The sequence below is a fragment of the Balaenoptera physalus genome (genome assembly GCF_965194825.1).
Source record: "Balaenoptera physalus genome assembly, chromosome: 6".
Classification (NCBI taxonomy): Eukaryota; Metazoa; Chordata; class Mammalia; order Artiodactyla; family Balaenopteridae; genus Balaenoptera; species Balaenoptera physalus.
The window spans coordinates 106105034-106125326 of NC_138885.1; the positions used below are offsets into that span (position 1 = coordinate 106105034).

The window sequence follows — 20293 nt, forward strand, 5'->3', positions numbered from 1 at the left end:
GTATGCAGGACTTTTTTCCAAAGAAGACATACATACGCGTGGCCAACAGACACATGAAAAGATACTCAGCATCACTAATCATTAGGGAAATGCAAATTAAAACCACACCTGTCAGAATAGCTATCATCAAAAAGACAACAAATAACATGTGTTTGCAAGAATGTGGAGAAAAGGGAACCCTTGTGCACTGTTGTTGGAATGTAAATTGGTTCAGCCACTATGGAAAACAGTATGGAAGTTTCCCAAAAAATTAAAAAATAGAACTACCATATGATCCAGCAGTTCTACTTCTGGGTATTTTCCCAAAGAAAACAAAAACACGAACTCAAAAAGATATATGCATGCCTATGTTCATTGCCACATTATTTACAGTAGCCAAGTTATGGGAGCAACCTAAGTGTCCATCGATAAATGAATGGACAAAGAAGATGTGACACACACACACACACACACACACACACACACACACACAGAATGGAGTATTACTCAGCCATAAAAAAGAATGAAATCTTGCCATTTGCGAAAACATGGATGGACCTAGAAGGTATTATTCTAGGTGAAATAAGCCAGACAGGGAAAGACAAATACCATATGATTTCACTTAAATGTAGAATCTAAAAAACAAAACAAATGAACAAATAAAACAGAAACAGACTCTTAGATACAGGGAACAAACTGGGGGGTTGCTAGAGTGGAGTGGAGTAAGGGGATGAGTGAAATAGGTGAGGGGGATTAAGAGGTACCAACTTCTAGTTATAAATAAGTCACAGGGATAAAATGTACAGCATGGGGAATATAGTCTATAATATTGTAATAACTTTGTATGGTGTCAGATGGTAACTAGACTTATCGTGTTGGTCATTTTGTAATGTATAGAAATATTGAATCACTGTGTTGTACACCTGGAACTAACGTAGTGTTGTAGATTAATTATACTTCAATTAAAAAAAAGATTAAAAAAAAAAGAAGACATGCACACAGGTCTGTGTGATTAGCGCCATGAGGTTTGTGAGAGGAAAGAATTCATTCTGACTTGGGGAGATTGTAAAGGAATCCACTCACTCTGGTCCAATGGCATCTTCCTGTTAAGTTGGTATACTCTGATACAGGTAATGTTAAATCCTTATAAAGCTAATGCTTCATTTCCAAAGACATTTTCCTTTTCCTTTTTAATGTTATTCTCCTTTGCCGGTTACCAGTTTTTTTAATGTCAACTCAATGAATACTGAGTATTTTGAATTAGCATATGGAACGTGGGTTTTGTATGGCTCTGGTGCATTTTTCTTGAACAAACTCTTTTGCTTTTGATAAGATATTCCACTATCAAAAGTTCATTAGAGCTGGGAAGTACCTAAAAGACCAGCTACTCTAAATAGCTCTCTTTGCAAATAAGAAAAATGAGGCTCAAGTTAAATGACTTGCATAACTAGAGAGTATTTTTGGCAGGGCCAGGACTGAATATCCTTCCGGTATTGCTGTGAATATCTGTGAATGGAAAGCATTTGTTTTGGAGACTAATGGAGGTAATCATTATTTCCTTTTGCTGCTCTGTTTATCCTTGTCTTAGAGGCGCAGTTGAGTGCTGTTGATGCTTTGATTGACTCCATGAGCTTGGTAAAGAAAGATGAAGAGGAGGGCACCATTGAAGACTTATTTCCAACCAGCAAAATCCCAAATCCTCAATTTCAGAGATTATTTCAGGTGAGAGAGGAAAGGTGAACCAGTCATACTTTTCTTAGATGAAAGAGAGCTAAGTGAAAAGTTAGGGTAATTGGCTGGTCCCAATCAAACTGAAGGCTCAGTTGCTCTGTCTATTTAATGGAAGAATAACACCTTTCTCTACCTACTGAAAAAAGATAAAAAATACTCTGAGCTTTTAGAAAGAAAGAACTAAAGTTAGGATGTTTTTAAATTTTTTTCTGGGAGAAGGCTAGATTTTTTTTTTTTTTTTTTAACAGGAGGGCCAAATAAAAAGCAGATTCTTGTTTTATGCTTTTTACTGGGTTTCTTCCTCTGTTTTATGTGAATGAGACTTTTCCTTGTTTTTTTTTTAATATCCAAATAGGAGGGAGGTTTTTATGATCTGTGTAATATGTAACCACTATTAGGGAAGAAGTTTTAGAGGTCAGAGAGGTTATAGTATGAACTTATTGAAGAGTAGCTAAAGAAAAATGAAATTAAAGAAAAATATAAAATATAAGTTTCTGAGTCTTGGTCCAAAGGAATTAGAAGATGGACATTGGATTAAGGGAAGCTGGGTAACTTGACAAGAGAGCTGATTTGTGTGAAGGAAGGGGAGGGATGGACCAAGGATGAAGTGGAAGGACTATCCCAATACTGGAATAACCTGGTGAAAGCAGGACATAAGCTTCTCTGAACCCCACAAAGGTGAAAAAAATCACAAGCAGCTTTGCCAGGCAAACTTTTCCCCTCGGGGAATGGAGGGCCTACTTCTGTGGCAGGTGGGGGGAGGTGGGGAGGTGGGAAAGGAGGCTGCATGTTGGGGAGTTCCTTGATTGCCCCTTTTGACTCATCTCTCAAAGCGTTCTTAACTAACTCAAGTCCATGTTAGGGCCTGTTGCGATTTTGAGGGATCTTCTACTCAGAAGAAACTGCCTGGTTTTTTGATGTTTGTAATTAAAAAAAAAATCTTTTTTTCTAAAATCAGTACTATGAAGACTAACAGGTCAAGACCTGACTCAGTGAATACTTTTGTATTCTAAGTGTAATCAAGTATAAATTACTTGTATACATTTCTTTGCTGTTTTTGACAAGTGGACTTCAAGACCTGAAGGCCTTTGCCATTTGTAGAGAAGGGAGGAGCAGACTAGTTGGTGTGGAAAGCTTGCAAAAACAGGCCACTATGGTGAAAAATAGAAACTTCTAATACTTGGCAGATACCAAGAGTAGGTACTATTATCTTCAACAAATATTTGTTGGATTAATGAACAGATGCAAGCCATAAGTGCAGGCATTGTTATCTTTTTTATCATTATTATCTTTTAAAGCTTTAAGAACTGGCAACTTTGATTTTTACAACCTACCAACTTTGTTTTCTTTTGTAGGGGAGAGTATTTCTTTTTTTTCTTTTTTTCTTTTTTCTTTTTTAACATCTTTATTGGAGTATAATTGCTTTACAATGTTGTGTTAGTTTCTGCTGTGTAGCCAAGTGAATCACCTATATGTATGCATATATCCCCATATCCCCTCCCTCTTGTGTCTCCCTCTCACCCTCCCTATCTCACCCCTCTAGGTGGTCACAAAGCACTGAGCGAGCTGATCTTCCTGTGTGACGCAGCTGCTTCCCACTAGCTATGTATTTTACATTGGTAGTGTATATATGTCAGTGCTACTCTCTCACTTCGTCCCAGCTTACCCTTCCCCCTCCCCGTGTCCTCAAGTCCGTTCTCTACGTCTGCATCTTTATTCCTGTCCTGTCCGTAGGTTCATCAGAACCACTTTTTATCTTTAGATTCCATATATATGTGTTAGCATACAGTATGTGTTTTTCTCTTTCTGACTTAACTTCACTCCGTGTGACAGACTCTAGGTCCATCCACCTCACTACACATAACTCAATTTCGTTTCTTTTTATGGCTGAGTAATATTCCATTTTATATATGCGCCCCATCTTCTTTATCAGTTCATCTGTCAGTGGACACTTAGGTTGCTTCCATGTCCTGGCTATTGTAAATAGAGCTGCAGTGAACATTGTGGTACATGACTCTTTGAATTATGGTTTTCTCAGGGTATATGCCCAGTAGTGGGATTGCAGAGTCATATGGTAGTTCTGTTTTTAGTTTTCTAAGGAACCTCCGTACTGTTCTCCATAGTGGCTGTATCAATTTACGTTCCCACCAACAGTGCAGGAGGGTTCCCTTTTTTCCACACCCTCTCCAGTATTTATTGTTTGTAGATTTTTTTGATGATGGCCATTCTGACTGGTTTGAGATGATACCTCATTATAGTTTAGATTTGCATTTCTCTAATGATTAGTGATATTGAGCATCCTTTCACATGTTTGTTGGCAATCGGTATGTCTTCTTTGGGGAAATGTCTATTTAGGTCTTCTGCCTGTGTTTGGATCGGGTTGTTTGTTTTTTGTTTTTGTTTTTTTTGGTAATTTATTTATTTATTTTTTTATTTTTTTATACTGCAGGTTCTTATTAGTCATCAATTTTACACACATCAGTGCATACATGTCAATCCCAATCGCCCAATTCAGCACACCACCATCCCCACCCCACCGCAGTTTTCCCCCCTTGGTGTCCATATGTCTGTTCTCTACATCTGTGTCTCAACTTCTGCCCTGCAAACCAGCTCATCTGTACCATTTTTTTGGTTCCACATACATGCGTTAATATACGATATTTGTTTTTCTCTTTCTGACTTACTTCACTTTGTATGACAGTCTCTAGATCCATCCACATCTCAACAAATGACTCAATTTCGTTCCTTTTTATGGCTGAGTAATATTCCATTGTATATATGTACCACAACTTCTTTATCCATTCGTCTGTTGATGGGCATTTAGGTTGCTTCCATGACCTGGCTATTGTAAATAGTGGCTGCAGTGAACATTGGGGTGCATGTGTCTTTTTGAATTATGGTTTTCCCTGGGTATATGCCCAGTAGTGGGATTGCTGGGTCATATGGTAATTCTATTTTTAGTTTTTTAAGGAACCTCCATATTGTTCTCCATAGTGGCTGTATCAATTTACATTCCCACCAACAGTGCAAGAGGTTTCCCTTTTCTCCACACCCTCTCCAGCATTTGTTGTTTGTAGATTTTCTGATGATGCCCATTCGAACTGGTGTGAGGTGATACCTCATTGGAGTTTTGATTTGCATTTCTCTAATAATTAGTGATGTTGAGCATCTTTTCATGTGCTTCGTGGCCATCTGTATGTCTTCTTTGGAGAAATGTCTATTTAGATCTTCTGCCCATTTTTGGATTGGGGTGTTTGTTTCTTTAATATTGAGCTGAATGAGCTGTTTATATATTTTGGAGATTAATCCTTTGTCCGTTGATTCGTTTGCAAATATTTTCTCCCATTCTGAGGGTTGTCTTTTCGTCTTGTTTATGGTTTCCTTTGCTGTGCAAAAGCTTTTGAGTTTCCTTAGGTCCCATTTGTTTATTTTTGTTTTTAATTCCATTTCTCGATAAGAGGTGGGTCAAAAAGGACCTTGCTGTGATTTATGTCATACAGCGTTCTGCCTATGTTTTACTCTAAGAGTTTTATAGTGTCTGGCCTTACATTTACGTCTTTAATCCATTTTGAGTGTATTTTTGTGTATGATGTTAGGGAGTGTTCTAATTTCATTCTTTTACATGTAGCTGTCCAGTTTTCCCAGCACCACTTATTGAAGAGGCTGTCTTTTCTCCATTGTATATACTTGCCTCCTTTATCAAATATAAGGTGACCATATGTGCGTGGGTTTATCTCTGGGCTTTTTATCCTGTTCCATTGATCTATATTTCTGTTTTTGTGCCAGTACCATACTGTCTTGATTACTGTAGCTTTGTAGTATAGTCTGAAGTCCTGGAGCCTGATTCCTCCAGCTCCGTTTTTCTTTCTCAAGATTGCTTTGGCTATTCGGGGTCTTTTGTGTTTCCATACAAATTATGAAGTTTTTTGTTCTAATTCTGTGAAAAATGCCATTGGTAGTTTGATAGGGATTGCACTGAATCTGTAGATTGCTTTGGGGAGTATAGTCATTTTCACAATATTGAGTCTTCCAATCCAAGAACATGGCATATCTCTCCATCTTGTTTGTATTGTCTTTTTTTTCTCTTTAAAAACTTTAGCAAAATTTATTTGCATACAGAGTGCTAATTAAACTTTTTTTTTGCTTTTTCATTAAAACAGTCCACACCCTCTGTTGACACTGGTTTGTGTTGTTCTAAGTACTTGAAAACAACAAGTGGCATTTTCTTAATTACTCTAAGACAATTTTTATTAACACAAGTTGCCTTTGCATGTACAGTCCAGTTTATTGAGGTTTTGTCCTGTGTGAGCTTTATCCCATGAGCATGACGCAGAGTGGGAAGGTCTAATGTTCTGCCTCCTGGCAGGGAAGATGTTTGTATCATCTTTAATTTTGTATCATCTTTAATTTCTTTCATCAGTGTCTTATAGTTTTCTGCATACAGGTCTTTTGTCTCCTTAGGTAGGTTTATTCCTAGGTATTTTATTCTTTTTGTTGCAGTGGTAAATGGGATTGTTTCCTTAATTTCTCTTTCTGATTTTTCATTATTAGTGTATAGGAATGCAAGAGATTTCTGTGCATTAATTTGGTATCCTTCCACTTTACCAAATTCATTGATTAGCTCTAGTAGTTTTCTGGTAGCATCTTTAGGATTCTCTGTGTATACTATCATGTCATCTGCAAACAGTGACAGTTTTACTTCTTGTTTTCCGATTTGGATTCCTTTTATTTCTTTTTCCTCTCTGATTGCTATGGCTAAAACTTCCAAAACTATGTTGAATAATAGTGGTGAGCATGGGCAACCTTGTCTTGTTCCTGATCTTAGAGGAAATGGTTTCAATTTTTCACCACTGAGAATGATGTTGGTTGTGGGTTTCTCATATATGGCCTTTATTATGTTGAGGTAGGTTCCCTCTATACCTACTTTCTGGAGAGTTTTTATCATAAATGGGTGTTGAATTTTGTCAAAAGCCTTTTCTGCATCTATTGAGATGATCATATGGTTTTTCCCCTTCAATTTGTTAATATGGTGATCACCTTGATTGATTTGCATATATTGAAGGATCCTTGCATTCCTGGGATAAACCCCACTTGATCATGGTATATGATCCTTTTAATGTGCTGTTGGATTCTGTTTCCTAGTATTTTGTTGAGAACTTTTACATCTGTGTTCATCAGTGATATTGGCCTGTAGTTTTCTTTTTTTGTGTGACATCTTTGTCTGGTTTTGGTATCAGGGTGATGGTGACCTCGTAGGATGAGTTTGGCAGTGTTCCTCCCTCTGCTATATTTTGGAAGAGTTTGAGAAGGATAGGTGTTAGCTCTTCTCTAAATGTTTGATAGAATTCGCCTGTGAAGCCATCTGGTCCTGGGCTTTTGTTTGCTGGAAGATTTTTAATCACAGTTTCAATTTCAGTGCTTGTGATTGGTCTGTTTATATTTTCTGTTTCTTACTGGTTCAGTCTTGGAAGGTTGTACTTTTCTAAGAATTTGTCCATTTCTTCCAGGTTGTCCATTTTATTGGCATATAGTTGCTTATAGTAATCTCATGATCCTTTGTATTTCTGCAGTGTCAGTTGTTACTTCTTCATTTCTAATTCTGTTGATTAGAGTCTTCTCCCTTTTTTCTTGGTGAGTCTGGCTAATGGTTTATCAATTTTGTTTATCTTCTCAAAGAACCAGCTTTTAGTTTTATTTATCTTTGCTATCATTTCCTTCATTTCTTTTGCATTTATTTCTGATCTGATCTTTATGATTTCTTTCCTTCTGCTAACTTTGGGGTTTTTTTGTTCTTCTTTCTCTAATTACTTTAGGTATAGCATTAGGTTGTTTGAGATCTTTCTTATTTCTTGAGGTAGGCTTGTATTGCTATAAACTTCCCTCTTAGAACTGCTTTTGCTGCATCCCATAGGTTTTGGGTCATTATGTTTTCATTGTCATTTGTTTCTAGGTACTTCTTGATTTCCTCTTTGATTTCTTCAGTGATCTCTTGGTTTTTAGTAGTGTATTGTTTAGCCTCCATGTGTTTGTATTTTTTACAGTTTTTTTCCTGTAATTTATGTCTAGTCTCATAGCAATGTGGTCAGAAAAGATACTTGATAAGATTTCAATTTTCTTAAATTTACCAAGGCTTGATTTGTGACCCAAGATAGGATCTATCCTGGAGAATGTTCCATGAGCACTTGAGAAGAAAGTATATTCTGTTGTTTTTGGATGGAATGTCCTATAAACATCAGTTAAGTCCCTCTTGTTTAATGTGTCATTTAAAGCTTGTGTTTCCTTATTTATTTTCATTTTGGATGATCTGTCCATTGGTGAAAGTGGGGTATTAAAGTCCCCCACTGTTACTGTGTTACTGTCGATTTCTCCTTTTATGGCTGTTAGCCTTTGCCTTATGTATTAAGGTGCTCCTATGTTGGGTGCATAAATATTTACAATTGTTATATCTTCTTCTTGGATTGATCCCTTGATCATTATGTAGTGTTCTTCCTTGTTTCATGTAACAGTCTTTATTTTAAAGTCTATTTTGTGTGATATGAGAATTGCTACTCCAGCTTTCTTTTGATTTCCATTTGCATGGAATATCTTTTTCCATCCCTTCACTTTCAGTCTGTATGTGTCCCTAGGTCTGAAGTGGGTCTCTTGTAGACAGTATATATACAGATCTTTTTTTTGTATCCATTCAGCCAGTCTGTGTCTTTTGGTTGGAGCCTTTAATCCATTTACATTTAAGATAATTATCGATATGTATGTTCCTATTACCATTTCTTAATTGTTTTGGGTTTGTTTTTGTAGGTCTTTTCCTTCTCTTGTGTTTCCTGCCTAGAGAAGTTCCTTTAGCGCTTGTTGTAAAGCTGTTTTGGTGGTGCTGATTTCTCTTAGCTTTTGCTTGTCTGTAAAGGTTTTAATTTCTCCATCAAATCTGAATGAGATCCTTGCTGGGTAGAGTAATCTTGGTCGTAGGTTTTTCCCTTTCATCATTTTAAATATGTCCTGCCACTCCCTTCTGGCTTGCAGAGTTTCTGCTGGAAGATCAGCTGTTAACCTCATGGGGATTCCCTTGTATGTTGTTTGTTGCTTTTCCCTGCTGCTTTTAATATTTTTTCTTTGTATTTAATTTTTGATAGTTTGATTAGTATGTCTTGACGTGTTTCTCCTTGGATTTATCCTGTGTGGGACTCTGTTCTTCCTGGAAGTGATTGACTATTTCCTCTCCCATGTTAGGGAAGCTTTCAACTATAATCTCTTCAAATAGTTTCTCAGACCCTTTCTTTTTCTGTTCTTCTCCTGGGACCACTATAATTCAAATGTTGGTGCATTTAATGTTGTCCCAGAGGTGTCTGGGACTGTCCTCAATTCTTTTCATTTTTTTTTCTTTATTCTGCTCTGCAGTAATTTCCACTGTTTTGTCTTCCAGGTCACTTACTTATCCGTTCTTCTGCCTCAGTTATTCTGCTATTGATTCCTTCTAGAGAATTTTTAATTTCATTTATTGTGTTGTTCATCATTGTTTGCTCTTTAGTTCTTCTAGGTCCATGTTAAATGTTTCTTGTATTTTCTCCATTCTATTTCCAAGAGTTTGGATCATGTTTACTATCATTACTCTGAATTCTTTTTCTGGTAGACTGCCTATTTCCTCTTCATTTGTTTGGTCTGGTGGGTTTTTACCTTGCTCCTTCATCTGCTGTTTATTTCTCTGTCTTCTCATTTTGTTTAACTTACTGTGTTTGGGGTCTCCTTTTCACAGGCTGCAGGTTCGTAGTTCCCATTGTTTTTGGTGTCTGCCCTCAGTGGGTAAGGTTGGTTCAGTGGCTTGTGTAGGCTTCCTGGTGGAGGGGATTGGTGCCTGTGTTCTGGTGGGTGGGGCTGGATCTTGTGTTTCTGTTGGGCAGGGCTGCGTCTGGTGGTGTGTTTTGGGATGTCTGTGAACTTGGTATGATTTTAGGCAGCCTCTCTGCTAATGGGTGAGTTTGTGTTCCTGTCTTACTAGTTGTTTGGCATGGGGCGTCCAGCACTGGAGTTTGCTGGCCGCTGGGTGGAGCTGGGTCTTAGCATTGAGACGGAGATCTCTGGGAGAGCTCTGGCTGATTGATATTACATGGGGCTGGGAGGTCTCTGGTGGTGCAGTGTCCCGAACTCGGCTCTCCCTCCTCAGAGGCTCAGGCCTGACACCAGACCGGAGCACCAAGACCCTGTCAGCCACTCGGCTCAGAAGACAAGGGAGAAAAAAAGAAGGAAAAATCAATCAATCAATCAATAAATAAAATTTTTTAAATTATTAAAATAAAAATTAATAAAAAATAATTTTAAAAAAGGAAGAGAGCAACCAAACCAGTAAACAAATCCACCAGTGATAACAAGTGCTAAAAACTAAACTAAGGTAAACATAAAAATCAGAAACAAATCAGTTGAAGATAGCAAACTCCTAGTCTGCAGTTGCTCCCAAAGTCCAGTGCCTCAATTTTGGGTTGATTTGTTGTCAATTCAGGTATTCCACCGATGCAGGGTACCTCAAGTTGATTGTGAGGATTTAATCCGCTGCTCCTGAAGCTGCATGGAGAAATTTCCCTTTCTCTTCTTTGTTCGCATGGCTCCCGGGGTTCAGCTTTGGGTTTGGCCCCGCCTCTGTGTGTAGGTCGCCCTCAGGCTTCTGTTCCCACCCAGACAGGACGGGGTTAAAGCAGCGGCTGATTAGGGGCCTCTGGCTCACTCATGCCAGGTGGAAGGAGGGGTACGGTAGTTATAATTGGAACGCGGGGTGAGCCTGCGGCGGCAGAGGCCAGCGTGACATTGCAGCGGCCTGAGGCGTGCCCTGTGTTCTCCCGGGAAGTTGTCCCTGGATCACGGGACCCTGGCAGTGGCGGGCTGCCAGGCTCCTGGGGGCTTGGGGGTGTGTGTGGATAGTGACGTGTGCTTGCACACAGGATTCTTGGTGGCTGCAGCAGCAGCGTTAGTGTTTCGTGCCCATCTCTGGGGTGCGAGCTGATAGCCGTGGCTCACGCCCTTCTTTGGAGCTTGTTTAGGTGGTGCTCTGCCTTCTGTCGGCAGACAGGGAAGGAGTCCCCTCTCCTCGCGCATCGCGAAACAACAGTTTCTTGCCTCTCCGGCAGGTCCAGACTTTTTCCTGGACTCCCTCCTGGCTAGCTGTGGCGCTCTAGCCCCCTTCAGGCTGTGTTCACTCAGCCAACCCCAGTCCTCTCCCTGGTATTTGACCTCCGAAGCTGGAGCCTCAGCTCCCAGCCCCCGTCCGCCCTGGCGGGTGAGCAGACAGGCCTTTCAGGCTGGTGAGTGCTGGTCGGCACCAATCCTCTGTGCAGGAATCTCTCCACTTTGCCCTCCGCACCCCTGTTGCTGCACTCTCCTCCGTGGCTCCGAAGCTTCCCCCCACCACCCCCCGTCTCCGCCAGTGAAGAGGCTTCCTAGTGTGTGGAAACTTTTCCTCCTTCACAGCTCCCTCCCAGAGGTGCAGGTCCCGTACCTATTCTTTTGTCTCTGTTTTTTCTCTTTTCTTTTGCCCTTCCCAGGTACGTGGGGAGTTTCTTGCCTTTCGGGAAGTCTGAGGTCTTCTGCCCGCGTTCAGTAGGTGTTCTGTAGGAGTTGTTCCATATGTACATGTATTTTTGATGTATTTGTGGGGAGGAAGGTGATCTCCAGGTCTTACTCCTCTGCCATCTTGAAGATCTCCCTCGGAGAGTTGTTAACATGGCTTATCTGTATAAAGAAGTATCACTGCTAGGTTATGTATAAATTGAATTCACTTTTTCTAAAACAAATATTTATTGAGTACTAACAGTGTATCACGTGCTGGTGATACTGTGAGCTCATTACCTGAAAGGACCCCTCCAGAGGAGTGAGAGAAGAAGAGAGAGATAAAACCAATAGGCACGATAGTGGTGGGTACAAAATACTGTGGGAATAAGAGGAAAGAGAGATTCTTGCAAGTGAGTGACTTCAGGAGGATTTCATTTAGGAATAAAGGCAATGTGTGATGTGGTGTGGGCATGCCAGGCAAAAGTAGCACGTGCAAAAGCAAGAAAGCACAAAGAAGTGTGATGTATTTAGGGATCCACAAATAGTTCCATTTGGCTGGAGAATAGGCTCTATGGGAAAATGGTGGAAAAGGTAGCAGGTAGCAGGCAGGTCATGAAGAGCCAGTAGTTTTGATTTTATCCTATAGGCAGTGGGTAATCACTAAAGGATTTTGTCAGCAGGCGGGTAACATGATTTTTAGAAAATAGGTCTGATGGTGGCATGGGAAATGGACTAGAGACCAGTTAGGAAACCTGCAGTGGCCCCCAGGAAGACTTGAATTAAAGCAATGACAGAGAGGGGAGAGGAGAAAATTTAGAAGGTAGAGTAGATAGGACTTAAGGGATTGGATGGTGGTTGATGAGAAATAGGAATTGAAAATAACAGGATCCTAGCTTGGATGACTGGAAGGATGACGTCACCATTAATTATGATAAGGAATATAGAATGAACAGACAGAAAAGGTAATTCATGTATTCTTGCAAGTGTTAAATTTGAGTTATCTGTTGGCTGTCCCAGTACAGACACTCAGTGGCAAGTTGGAAATAGGGGTGCAGAGCCCAGGAGAGCATTCAGGACTAAATGTATAGATTTGAGAGTCCTCCTCATTTAGGTAGAAACAGAAGTGAATGAGGTCACCTGGGAGAGTCTGTTGAGTGAGAAGGAGGGAGAATGAAGTCCTGAACACCAACGTGATTAGACAATTAGGGATAGACAGAAAAGCTGCCAAAAATGAAACAGTGTTCCTACCTCCACCCTCCCCAAAAGGTCAGAGAGACAGAAAGCACTAGAAGAGTGTTGGAAAGGAAAGAATCACAAATCAGACGTTGCACAGTGGTGAAGAGAGCTGAGCCTGGCAAAGGGCCTTTGGGGTTTGTAGTGAAGTCTTTGATGACTTTGAGGGCCCAGTGGGAGTAGAGTGATGGGGCGGGAGCCAGATTACAGTACCTGTAGGAGAAACCTTTACTGATGAAGGGAAGAGAGAGAGGACCCAGGAAGCTACAGGAGGATGTAGGACCCAGGAAGACTTTTTTTTTTTCTTTTAAAATATCTATAACTAAGAGTAAATGAGCTGGGAGTAGGGGGCAGAAGGAGGGAGAGGTTAGTAATCAACTTGTTGGCAAGAGGTTAATTTAATTCTAATTTTGGAAAGAAATGCTGAAAAATATGTCTTTTGTCAAGTGTACAGTTAATACTGCCTTTTAAATAATTGATACTGGGTTGCTAAAATCAACATATTAGTAACTTACGAGCTAGCCACGTGGCCTGCAGTTTTTTCTCTAGTCTTTTTCAAATTGTAAAAATCACATCAAGGAAAACGGTTGCTTAAAGGAGAAATTAAGTAGATTGAGGACTGAGATCTCAGCTTCTCAGCTACTAAAAAGTGTCACTTTCTCATAACCTCTTTTTTTTAAATGAATTGGAATTTTTTTGATTGAATTTTTATCCTACTTAGCTTTATCTAAAATGTGACCTTTAAGAAAATATGAGAGGGTGATGCTTTAGAACATCTCTTTTGGGCCCCTTATTACTGACTTACGGGTGATGACACTATTTGAAAGAATTGCCTGGAATTCAGAGTTCTTTTCCCAAAAATGTCACTTGGATATCACAGATAGAATCTTCCAGAGTATTTGTGAGGTAGTCTGCTATGTTGGGTGTTGGATTTCTGCTTTCATCTTTAGGGCTTTGTAAGCTGTTTTTGGTATTTTAATAACTGACCTGAAGCTGAGCGCTGTGAATTGCGAATTATGTATGAGAAGGTTGGGGTAGATTCACAGGGTTTGGGATCTTTTTGGTTTCCCCTTTTGCTTTACATTAAACAAGACTAATGTCATTGATGCTCCAGGGAAAGTAGAGTAATTAGGGAAAAGGAAAGTAGGAGTCAGGCTCTGAAACAATGAATTTACTAGGAGAAGGAAGGCTTGGGGTTGGTCTCTTGAAATTGGGAGCAGTACATGAAATGTCTAGAGGAAATTGCTATTTAATACGTACCTCAGGGTTTTCTGAATTTGTAGAACATTGACTCTTTGATGACATTTACTGTTTAAGCCCAAGTATCTTTATCTTTTTAGAACCGAGAAGTCTAGCTTCCGTTTCTACAGGGTACGAAAACAATCCATGGAGTAGTTGAAATCATAGACCTTGTGATATGAAACAGTAATTTTAAAATTGCAGGAGCTATTCAGCTCCGTCTTTTTCTTTACAATTACTAACGTATAAATTGTTCAAAGGTGGGAATAGGAGCCTTGTTCTCCAACCTAATTTTGGAATTATCCTCTAACAAGGGGAGTAAAACATCAATGAATTGAGAGTTTCCTTTTTTTTCTTTTTTTCTTAACGATTATCTCATTGTTTGATTACATTCCTGCACTCCTTTTAGAATACTTACTTTTCTGGGCAGATAACACTGCTGCCAAGGCCTGGTAGTCTGGAAGCAGTGTCAGTGATTGAATGGGAGTGGCTTGCGGTCCGGATCTCCACCCGTGTGAGCAGCGGAGAGCCTGCCCTGGCCTCGATCTTGGCCCCCCCCCCCCCCCGGGTGCTGCTTGCTGACACCTCTGTCACCTCTTCTGTAGAGCTCTGAGAAAGAGCGCTTTATTCACTCAGCCAGCACCTTGTAGGTGCTTATCATGTGTGGAGTGTTCTTTTCAGTACTTGGAATTCAGCAGCAGACGAGACAAACAAGATCTCTATTTTCAGGGGGAAGTGGAGGTAACAAACAGATAAACTAAAAAATTGATGAGATAATTTTAGATAATGATAAATACTGTAAGAAGTATAAGACAAGTTTAATGATAGAGAATGACAGGGTGGTAGGATGGGGGTAAAGGGCTCCTTCATACGGTGTCAGGGAAAGCCTCTCAGAAGAGATGATAATTTAGCAAAGAACAGAATGATTTTTAAAAGGGCCAGCTCTGCTGAGATGTAAGGGAAGGCAGAAGAGGCTGAGGGAGCGTTAAGTACAGGACCCAAAGTCTGGAGTGAGCTGGCATATGAGTGAAGCAGGAGGAGCCCAGTCTAACTGGGCTGGGGTGAGTAAGGAGGAGGGAGGCATTCAGGGGCTGTGTTATGGCTGACTTTAGGATATGGAAAGGAACTTGTTTTAAGATGACTTGAGCTACAGTAGAGCCGTGAAAGTGGATGCAGGGAGACCAGTTAGGAGGGGATTGTGGTAGCCCACATGAGAGGTGATGGTGCCTGGACAAGAGTGGTATAGTGGAGATGGACGGAAGTGAGTAGATGGGTGGAGAACAGCCCAAGCTCGGCACTCGGGGGAGGTTTGGGACAGACCAGTAGTCTCATCTCTTCCACAGTGTTCATCCTGGGACTCACTGAGCATGGGCACCTCCCCTTTAGCACCTGATTCATCCACCTTAGGTTGTCTTCTAAGGTTGTGCAAGGGAGAAAACAGCATGCTGAAAGGTGGTTAAAGGATTATAACCAAAAAGTTATAATCGCAGATTGTCAGAGGCTTTCGGAATTGCATCTCAGGGAACCTCGTATATCCTCCAAGTAGTCAGAGCAGTGGCCTCTTTTTATGAGATGAGGCTCCTTTCCAGGAGGGCTTCAGCTGACGGTGCTGCTAGGCTTAGATCTGTTTTACAGTTGCTTTTAGACGTTACCAACGTCCTGCTAACCAAGGCGGTACTGGGTCAACCCTCTTTGCTGTCTTTTACAGATGGTAGGAATCCCATAACCCTCCCAAATTAAAGAATGAGGATCCCTGATCAGAAGAGTGTAATGAAGCTGTGATGTCTGCATCTGCGTTTTAAAATCCTTATGCCTTTTCCACAGTGTCTGCTGCACAGAGCTTTACATCCCCAGGAGCCTCTGCCCCCAATTCAGCGACACGTTTTGGATATGCTGGATCCCCCCACTGAGGTGACAGCTAAATGTCAGGTTCCTGTCTCTAAAATAAAGACCCTTTTCCCTCTGACTGAAGTCCTCAAGAAAAAGGACCAAGTGACTGCTCAGGACATTTTCCAAGATAAGTGAGTACTCGATGGAGCTGTGTGTGACGTTGGAACACAAAGATTGGTTGTGGTCTTAGAGGGGCTGTGGCATTAAGGGTTGCAACCTGGGTTTGTGGAATCACAAAGGTGGGAGGAAGAAACCTTTTGCTGTTTGAGCCTTGCATTGGAAATCCTGGTTTCTCACATCTGTCCACTGTAGATATATTTTATCCTTGTGCACCTAGAAATTAGAGCTACCTTTGGGGTTGTTGACTTTTTGATCAGCATCAGATTCTTGATGAATTATGTATATAGGAAGACAAACAATCTTTGAATATCTAAGACTGAATTTTAACATTTTTAAAGTAAAGTCCTGAGGATGAGAGGAGAGGGATGAAAGTCGTAAGGTTTTTCGATTTGGAGGTAAGGTGTCAGGAGAATATCAGTGAGATTTTTGGAGGGAAAATGGGAAGGAGAATGAAAAACTTGGCCCTCTGTAGTTGTGCTGTTACCGTGTTGATGTGCTTGGTTATACCATTAGTGAGGTGTAGTTTAAGGATTGTAAAATGGTTTTCATATCCTTAGATCAAGCTCTCAGGTAGCTGTTAAGTGTTTTTTCCCCACATCAGAATCTGTTTAGAATTATATCAATTTCCATTCAAAGCAGAACAAAAACAAACCTTAAGAAGCTGTTCTTATCCAGAATTATTTGGGTGTATGACATTGATTTTACCAGGTTTTGGTTTTATTATTGGTGACTTTTCCCCCCAAATCAAAATGATATACTCATTTCTTTAGGTTGCATTCCAAGATCCAGTTTTAGATCACAATTTTTTTCCTTTTTCTTTGATTTCCTTCCCACGGCTGTGTCTGTATTAACAAAGTAAAGCCTGTATTTGTAAATACCCCATTGGACCAGTATTGAGTAATTTCCAGAAACCTTCAGTTTACAGGGTTCTGTAAATTGTTAATTTAGTGAATTATCTTCCAAGTTGAAAAGACAGGTTTGCATTTTCAGTGGCTTTTTAGAGGTTAATACCCCAAACTTTGTCAGAATTGGGGGGGAAAAAAACAATCATGGGATTGAAAGATTTTCTTATGTGCATTTCTAATACATCCTGGAGGCTTTTATGTTTCTTTTTAGTCTGTCATGCCTTCTTCTACATAGGAAGACTGTCACTAAAAATCTACTTCCCCTCTGCTATCCTCATCTACCGAGATCCCTCTGGATTCGTATCTTGGAACAGTTCAGTAAAATTCTGAGTCCTTTTCTTCCCATGACAGCCTTGCTTTAGTCTCTCTGCAGTCATATGGCTGTTCTCTCTCTGTGTATTAAAGCTCCAGTTCATGATCTTGATTACCTTCTGGTATTGTGGGAAAGAAGTGGGCCATTTCCCCCTCCTCCTGTTGATTAAACTGTAAATTAGCTGGTTAAAAAAAAACATACCAGCTAGACCCAGAAGGCTGTTCTGTGATTTGATCCCTGCTGTGATTACACCTTCAGCCCTTTGCCGTCTCTCACTCTTTCAGGAAGCTTGAGCCTGCCGGGCTTCTTGTTCTCTGCCCCCATCAGCCAAATTAGCTGCCGGGGGCCGGAGAATAATCTTGAGCACACACACCTACGCACACCCCAATTCTCTACTCTTCCTTCTCAGAAATCTTAGTTTTTAAGAACTGCAGAAATGATACATTTAACAAATATTTATTGAGCACCTCCTATATTCAGGAATGACTTAGTCCTTCTGCAGGGTTCTTACAACCACTCAATTTTTGTGGTAAGGCTCCAATCAGCTTTACAGGTGGTCTCCCTAAGGGAAAGAAAGATTGCTAGCAACCAGCTATGTTTTTGTGTATGTTCAGCATCCCTGTATCCAGGGTGCATACTTCCAGTATACGGATGAGGGGCTGAGATTGGGGGGGAGGGGCAGATGTCTGTTCAGGAAGTGTCAGAGGCCAAGGAAAGATCTCTGAGCCGGGAGTCTCTAGTTTTCATTCCAGCCGTTTCATTCTTGATCTAATTCTGGTTAAATAATTTTACCTTTATGAGAGTTCCTTCATCTGAAAACAGGTTCATTGTAAGAGACATCATAACAGTAAAATCACAGACATTAAAGGACTTTAAACTATTTGGAGGGAAGGCAGTAGTCAAAACCCAGAGCAGTAATACTGTCATTATCAATGAAAACATTGAACATTTGAGAAGATCTACTCTTCATGCTGAACCTGTTCAATCCCTAGTGTGGAAGTGCTTTCTTCAGTTCAAGAGGGTAAAGCACCATCTGACATTGCATTCCAAAAATGTACTGAATATTACCCTTATCATAGAAAAGCATTGCTTCCCTTAATGTTGCTGACACCCTTGAAATGAAAGCATCATCTCTTGGACAGAACTTACATGAGAATAGGGACATCTGAGGTCTGATCCTGCCTATGGAACTAATATGTGATCTTGATTTCTTTTTATCTCTATATGCAAATAGTGTAAAGTTTTCTACTTTTTTCAAGTCCCCTAAGACCCCAGTCCCTACTTCCTGTCAGAGGCCAACCTCACCTGGTTTTACTGGCTAAGACTTCAGACTCCAGGGTCAAGACAGTGTGAGTTGGTCCCCTTGCTCTGCAGTGTGACCTTAGGTGCAAGTTGCTTATCCTCCCTAAGCCTCAGTTTCCTCATGGGTAAATAGGGATAATAGGAATAACGTGTCTCATAGAGTTGTCATGCAGGTTAGTTGAGTACTGTATGCTGTTCACTGTTGTAACCCTAGAATGGCACAGTGACTAACACATAGTAAGAATACAGTGTTTGTGAAGAGATGATTTACAAAATCCTAGTCCTGTCCCTAGCACTTTTTCAACAACTACGGCAGTGGCGACGATCATGATGGTGATTTCACAGAGAAAATAGAGGCCAGTAGGTGGGAATGTCTCAGTTTTCTGGCCCATCTTACCTAAAAACATATCTGTATTGCATCTGCCTTTACTTCCTTTTTTCCTGTCTCAGTGGAAGAGGGTACCTCATCCTGTCCCAAGTTAATCCTTTCACCTATGTCCTGGGATGCTATTTCTGTCCCATCTGGTACCTCAGTCCACTGATAATTTCTTCCTTCCTTCTGTATCTTCAGCTGCTGCCTCTGTACCAACTCCTTTCCCTCCACACATTAACATTTTATTTCTTTCCTCTAAACGAAAATGAAGTAATCCCCTCAGTTTCCTCTCTCTCATTACTACCTGTTGTCATCATCTTTCCTTCCATAGCCAGGCTTATTAGCAGAAGAGCCTATACTGCTTCTTTTCCTAGCACTCACTGGCTTGGGCTTCTGCCCCCACCACTGCCCTGAAACTGGTCTTCTAAAAGACACTAACTGCTGGATTTACTTAAGCGTGGCAGTCCTTTTCTTTCTTGACCTCTTTGTGGCACATGACACTGTCAGTTATCCTTTCCCTCTTGAAACTCATATGTCTTCCTTAACTTCAGATTCTCCAGATTTTTCTCTCTAAACCTTGGACAGGCTCCCTCTCAGACTGCTCTGGGGGCTGCTTTTCTTTCCCCACCAACCTTAAATGTTGATGTTTTGTAGGACTCCTCCTCTGAAAGAGCTGACATTTATTGGACACAGGTGTGTATTATCTGTTTGCATCCTTTGGGCCATCTTATGAAGTAGGTTCTTTTATTCGCTTCATCTTAAAGCTGAGGACATTGAGGCTTAGAGGAGATAAGAAACTTGCTCAGGATCACAGCTGGTTAAGCGATGGAGTAAGGATTTAAACGTGGGCAGTTTGACGCCAGAGCTTACCCTCTCAATGATTATGCCAGACTGTACATCCTAAGACCTTTATTATCAATATTACACATATGGGTCTCCAAAAATAACTAAAAATCTGTCTATCCTAATATACTTCCATCTCATCCACTGGATCTTAAGTGTCTACAGATAACTCAAGGTCAGTATGTCCAGAAGTGACTTCATCACCTTCTTTCTCTTTCCACACCCCTTTCAACCCCCTCTTCATGCTATTATTCTCTATTTCAGTGAATGACACCTAATTTCCAGGGAGTCATCCCTTTTCTTCACTCCCCACATCTGATTGACTTACCAAGTTGTATTAGATTTACCTCAAGTTCACTCCTTTTGCTTCAGGTTAGTACAGTGGCTAATAGCATTGATTTGGATCAAAACCCAAGTATTTCTTTTTGATAGTGGTTAAAATTGGCAAGTTGCTCTGTGCCAAGTTGTGATAACAAATACCTGCCTTTTAGGAGGCTGTTTAGGAGAGTGGTTAAAAGTCCAGAGTTAGCTGTGGACCCCTTACTGTGTGCTTTAGACAAGGTCAGGCCCTTTTGAGCCTTGGTTTGCTTAATTGTAAAGGGACAGTAACAGTAGCTAACTCATATGCTTGGCTTAGTGACTAATGGTAAGCATTGTTTTTAAAAGGTTAGTTCTTACTAGCATCGCCCACTGCCATTGCTTTTACGTAGGTTTCATTTTAGCCTGCTTTACTGAGATAACCCCTTGACTGATTCCCCTGATTCCAGTCTTAGCCCCTTCCCATCCATTCTGCATTCTGCTATCTGAGTGATTTTTTTAAAAACAAATCTGATC

The 20293-nt window shown here is 40.6% G+C and overlaps 1 protein-coding gene across 3 annotated transcripts in view; it reads left to right on the top strand.

The window, feature by feature from the left end:
• Nucleotides 1-20293, top strand: part of XRCC5 (X-ray repair cross complementing 5) — a 97636-nt gene that overhangs the window by 31187 nt on the left and 46156 nt on the right. For all 3 annotated transcript variants that reach the window (XR_014265322.1, XM_082467472.1, XM_082467473.1), the window contains exons 13-14: nt 1568-1701; nt 15538-15734. Coding sequence is in view for 2 of the 3 variants with exons in the window: in XM_082467472.1 (XP_082323598.1) it covers nt 1568-1701; nt 15538-15734 (331 nt within the window). In the remaining variant the exon portion in view is untranslated. The remainder of the gene's footprint in view (nt 1-1567; nt 1702-15537; nt 15735-20293) is intronic.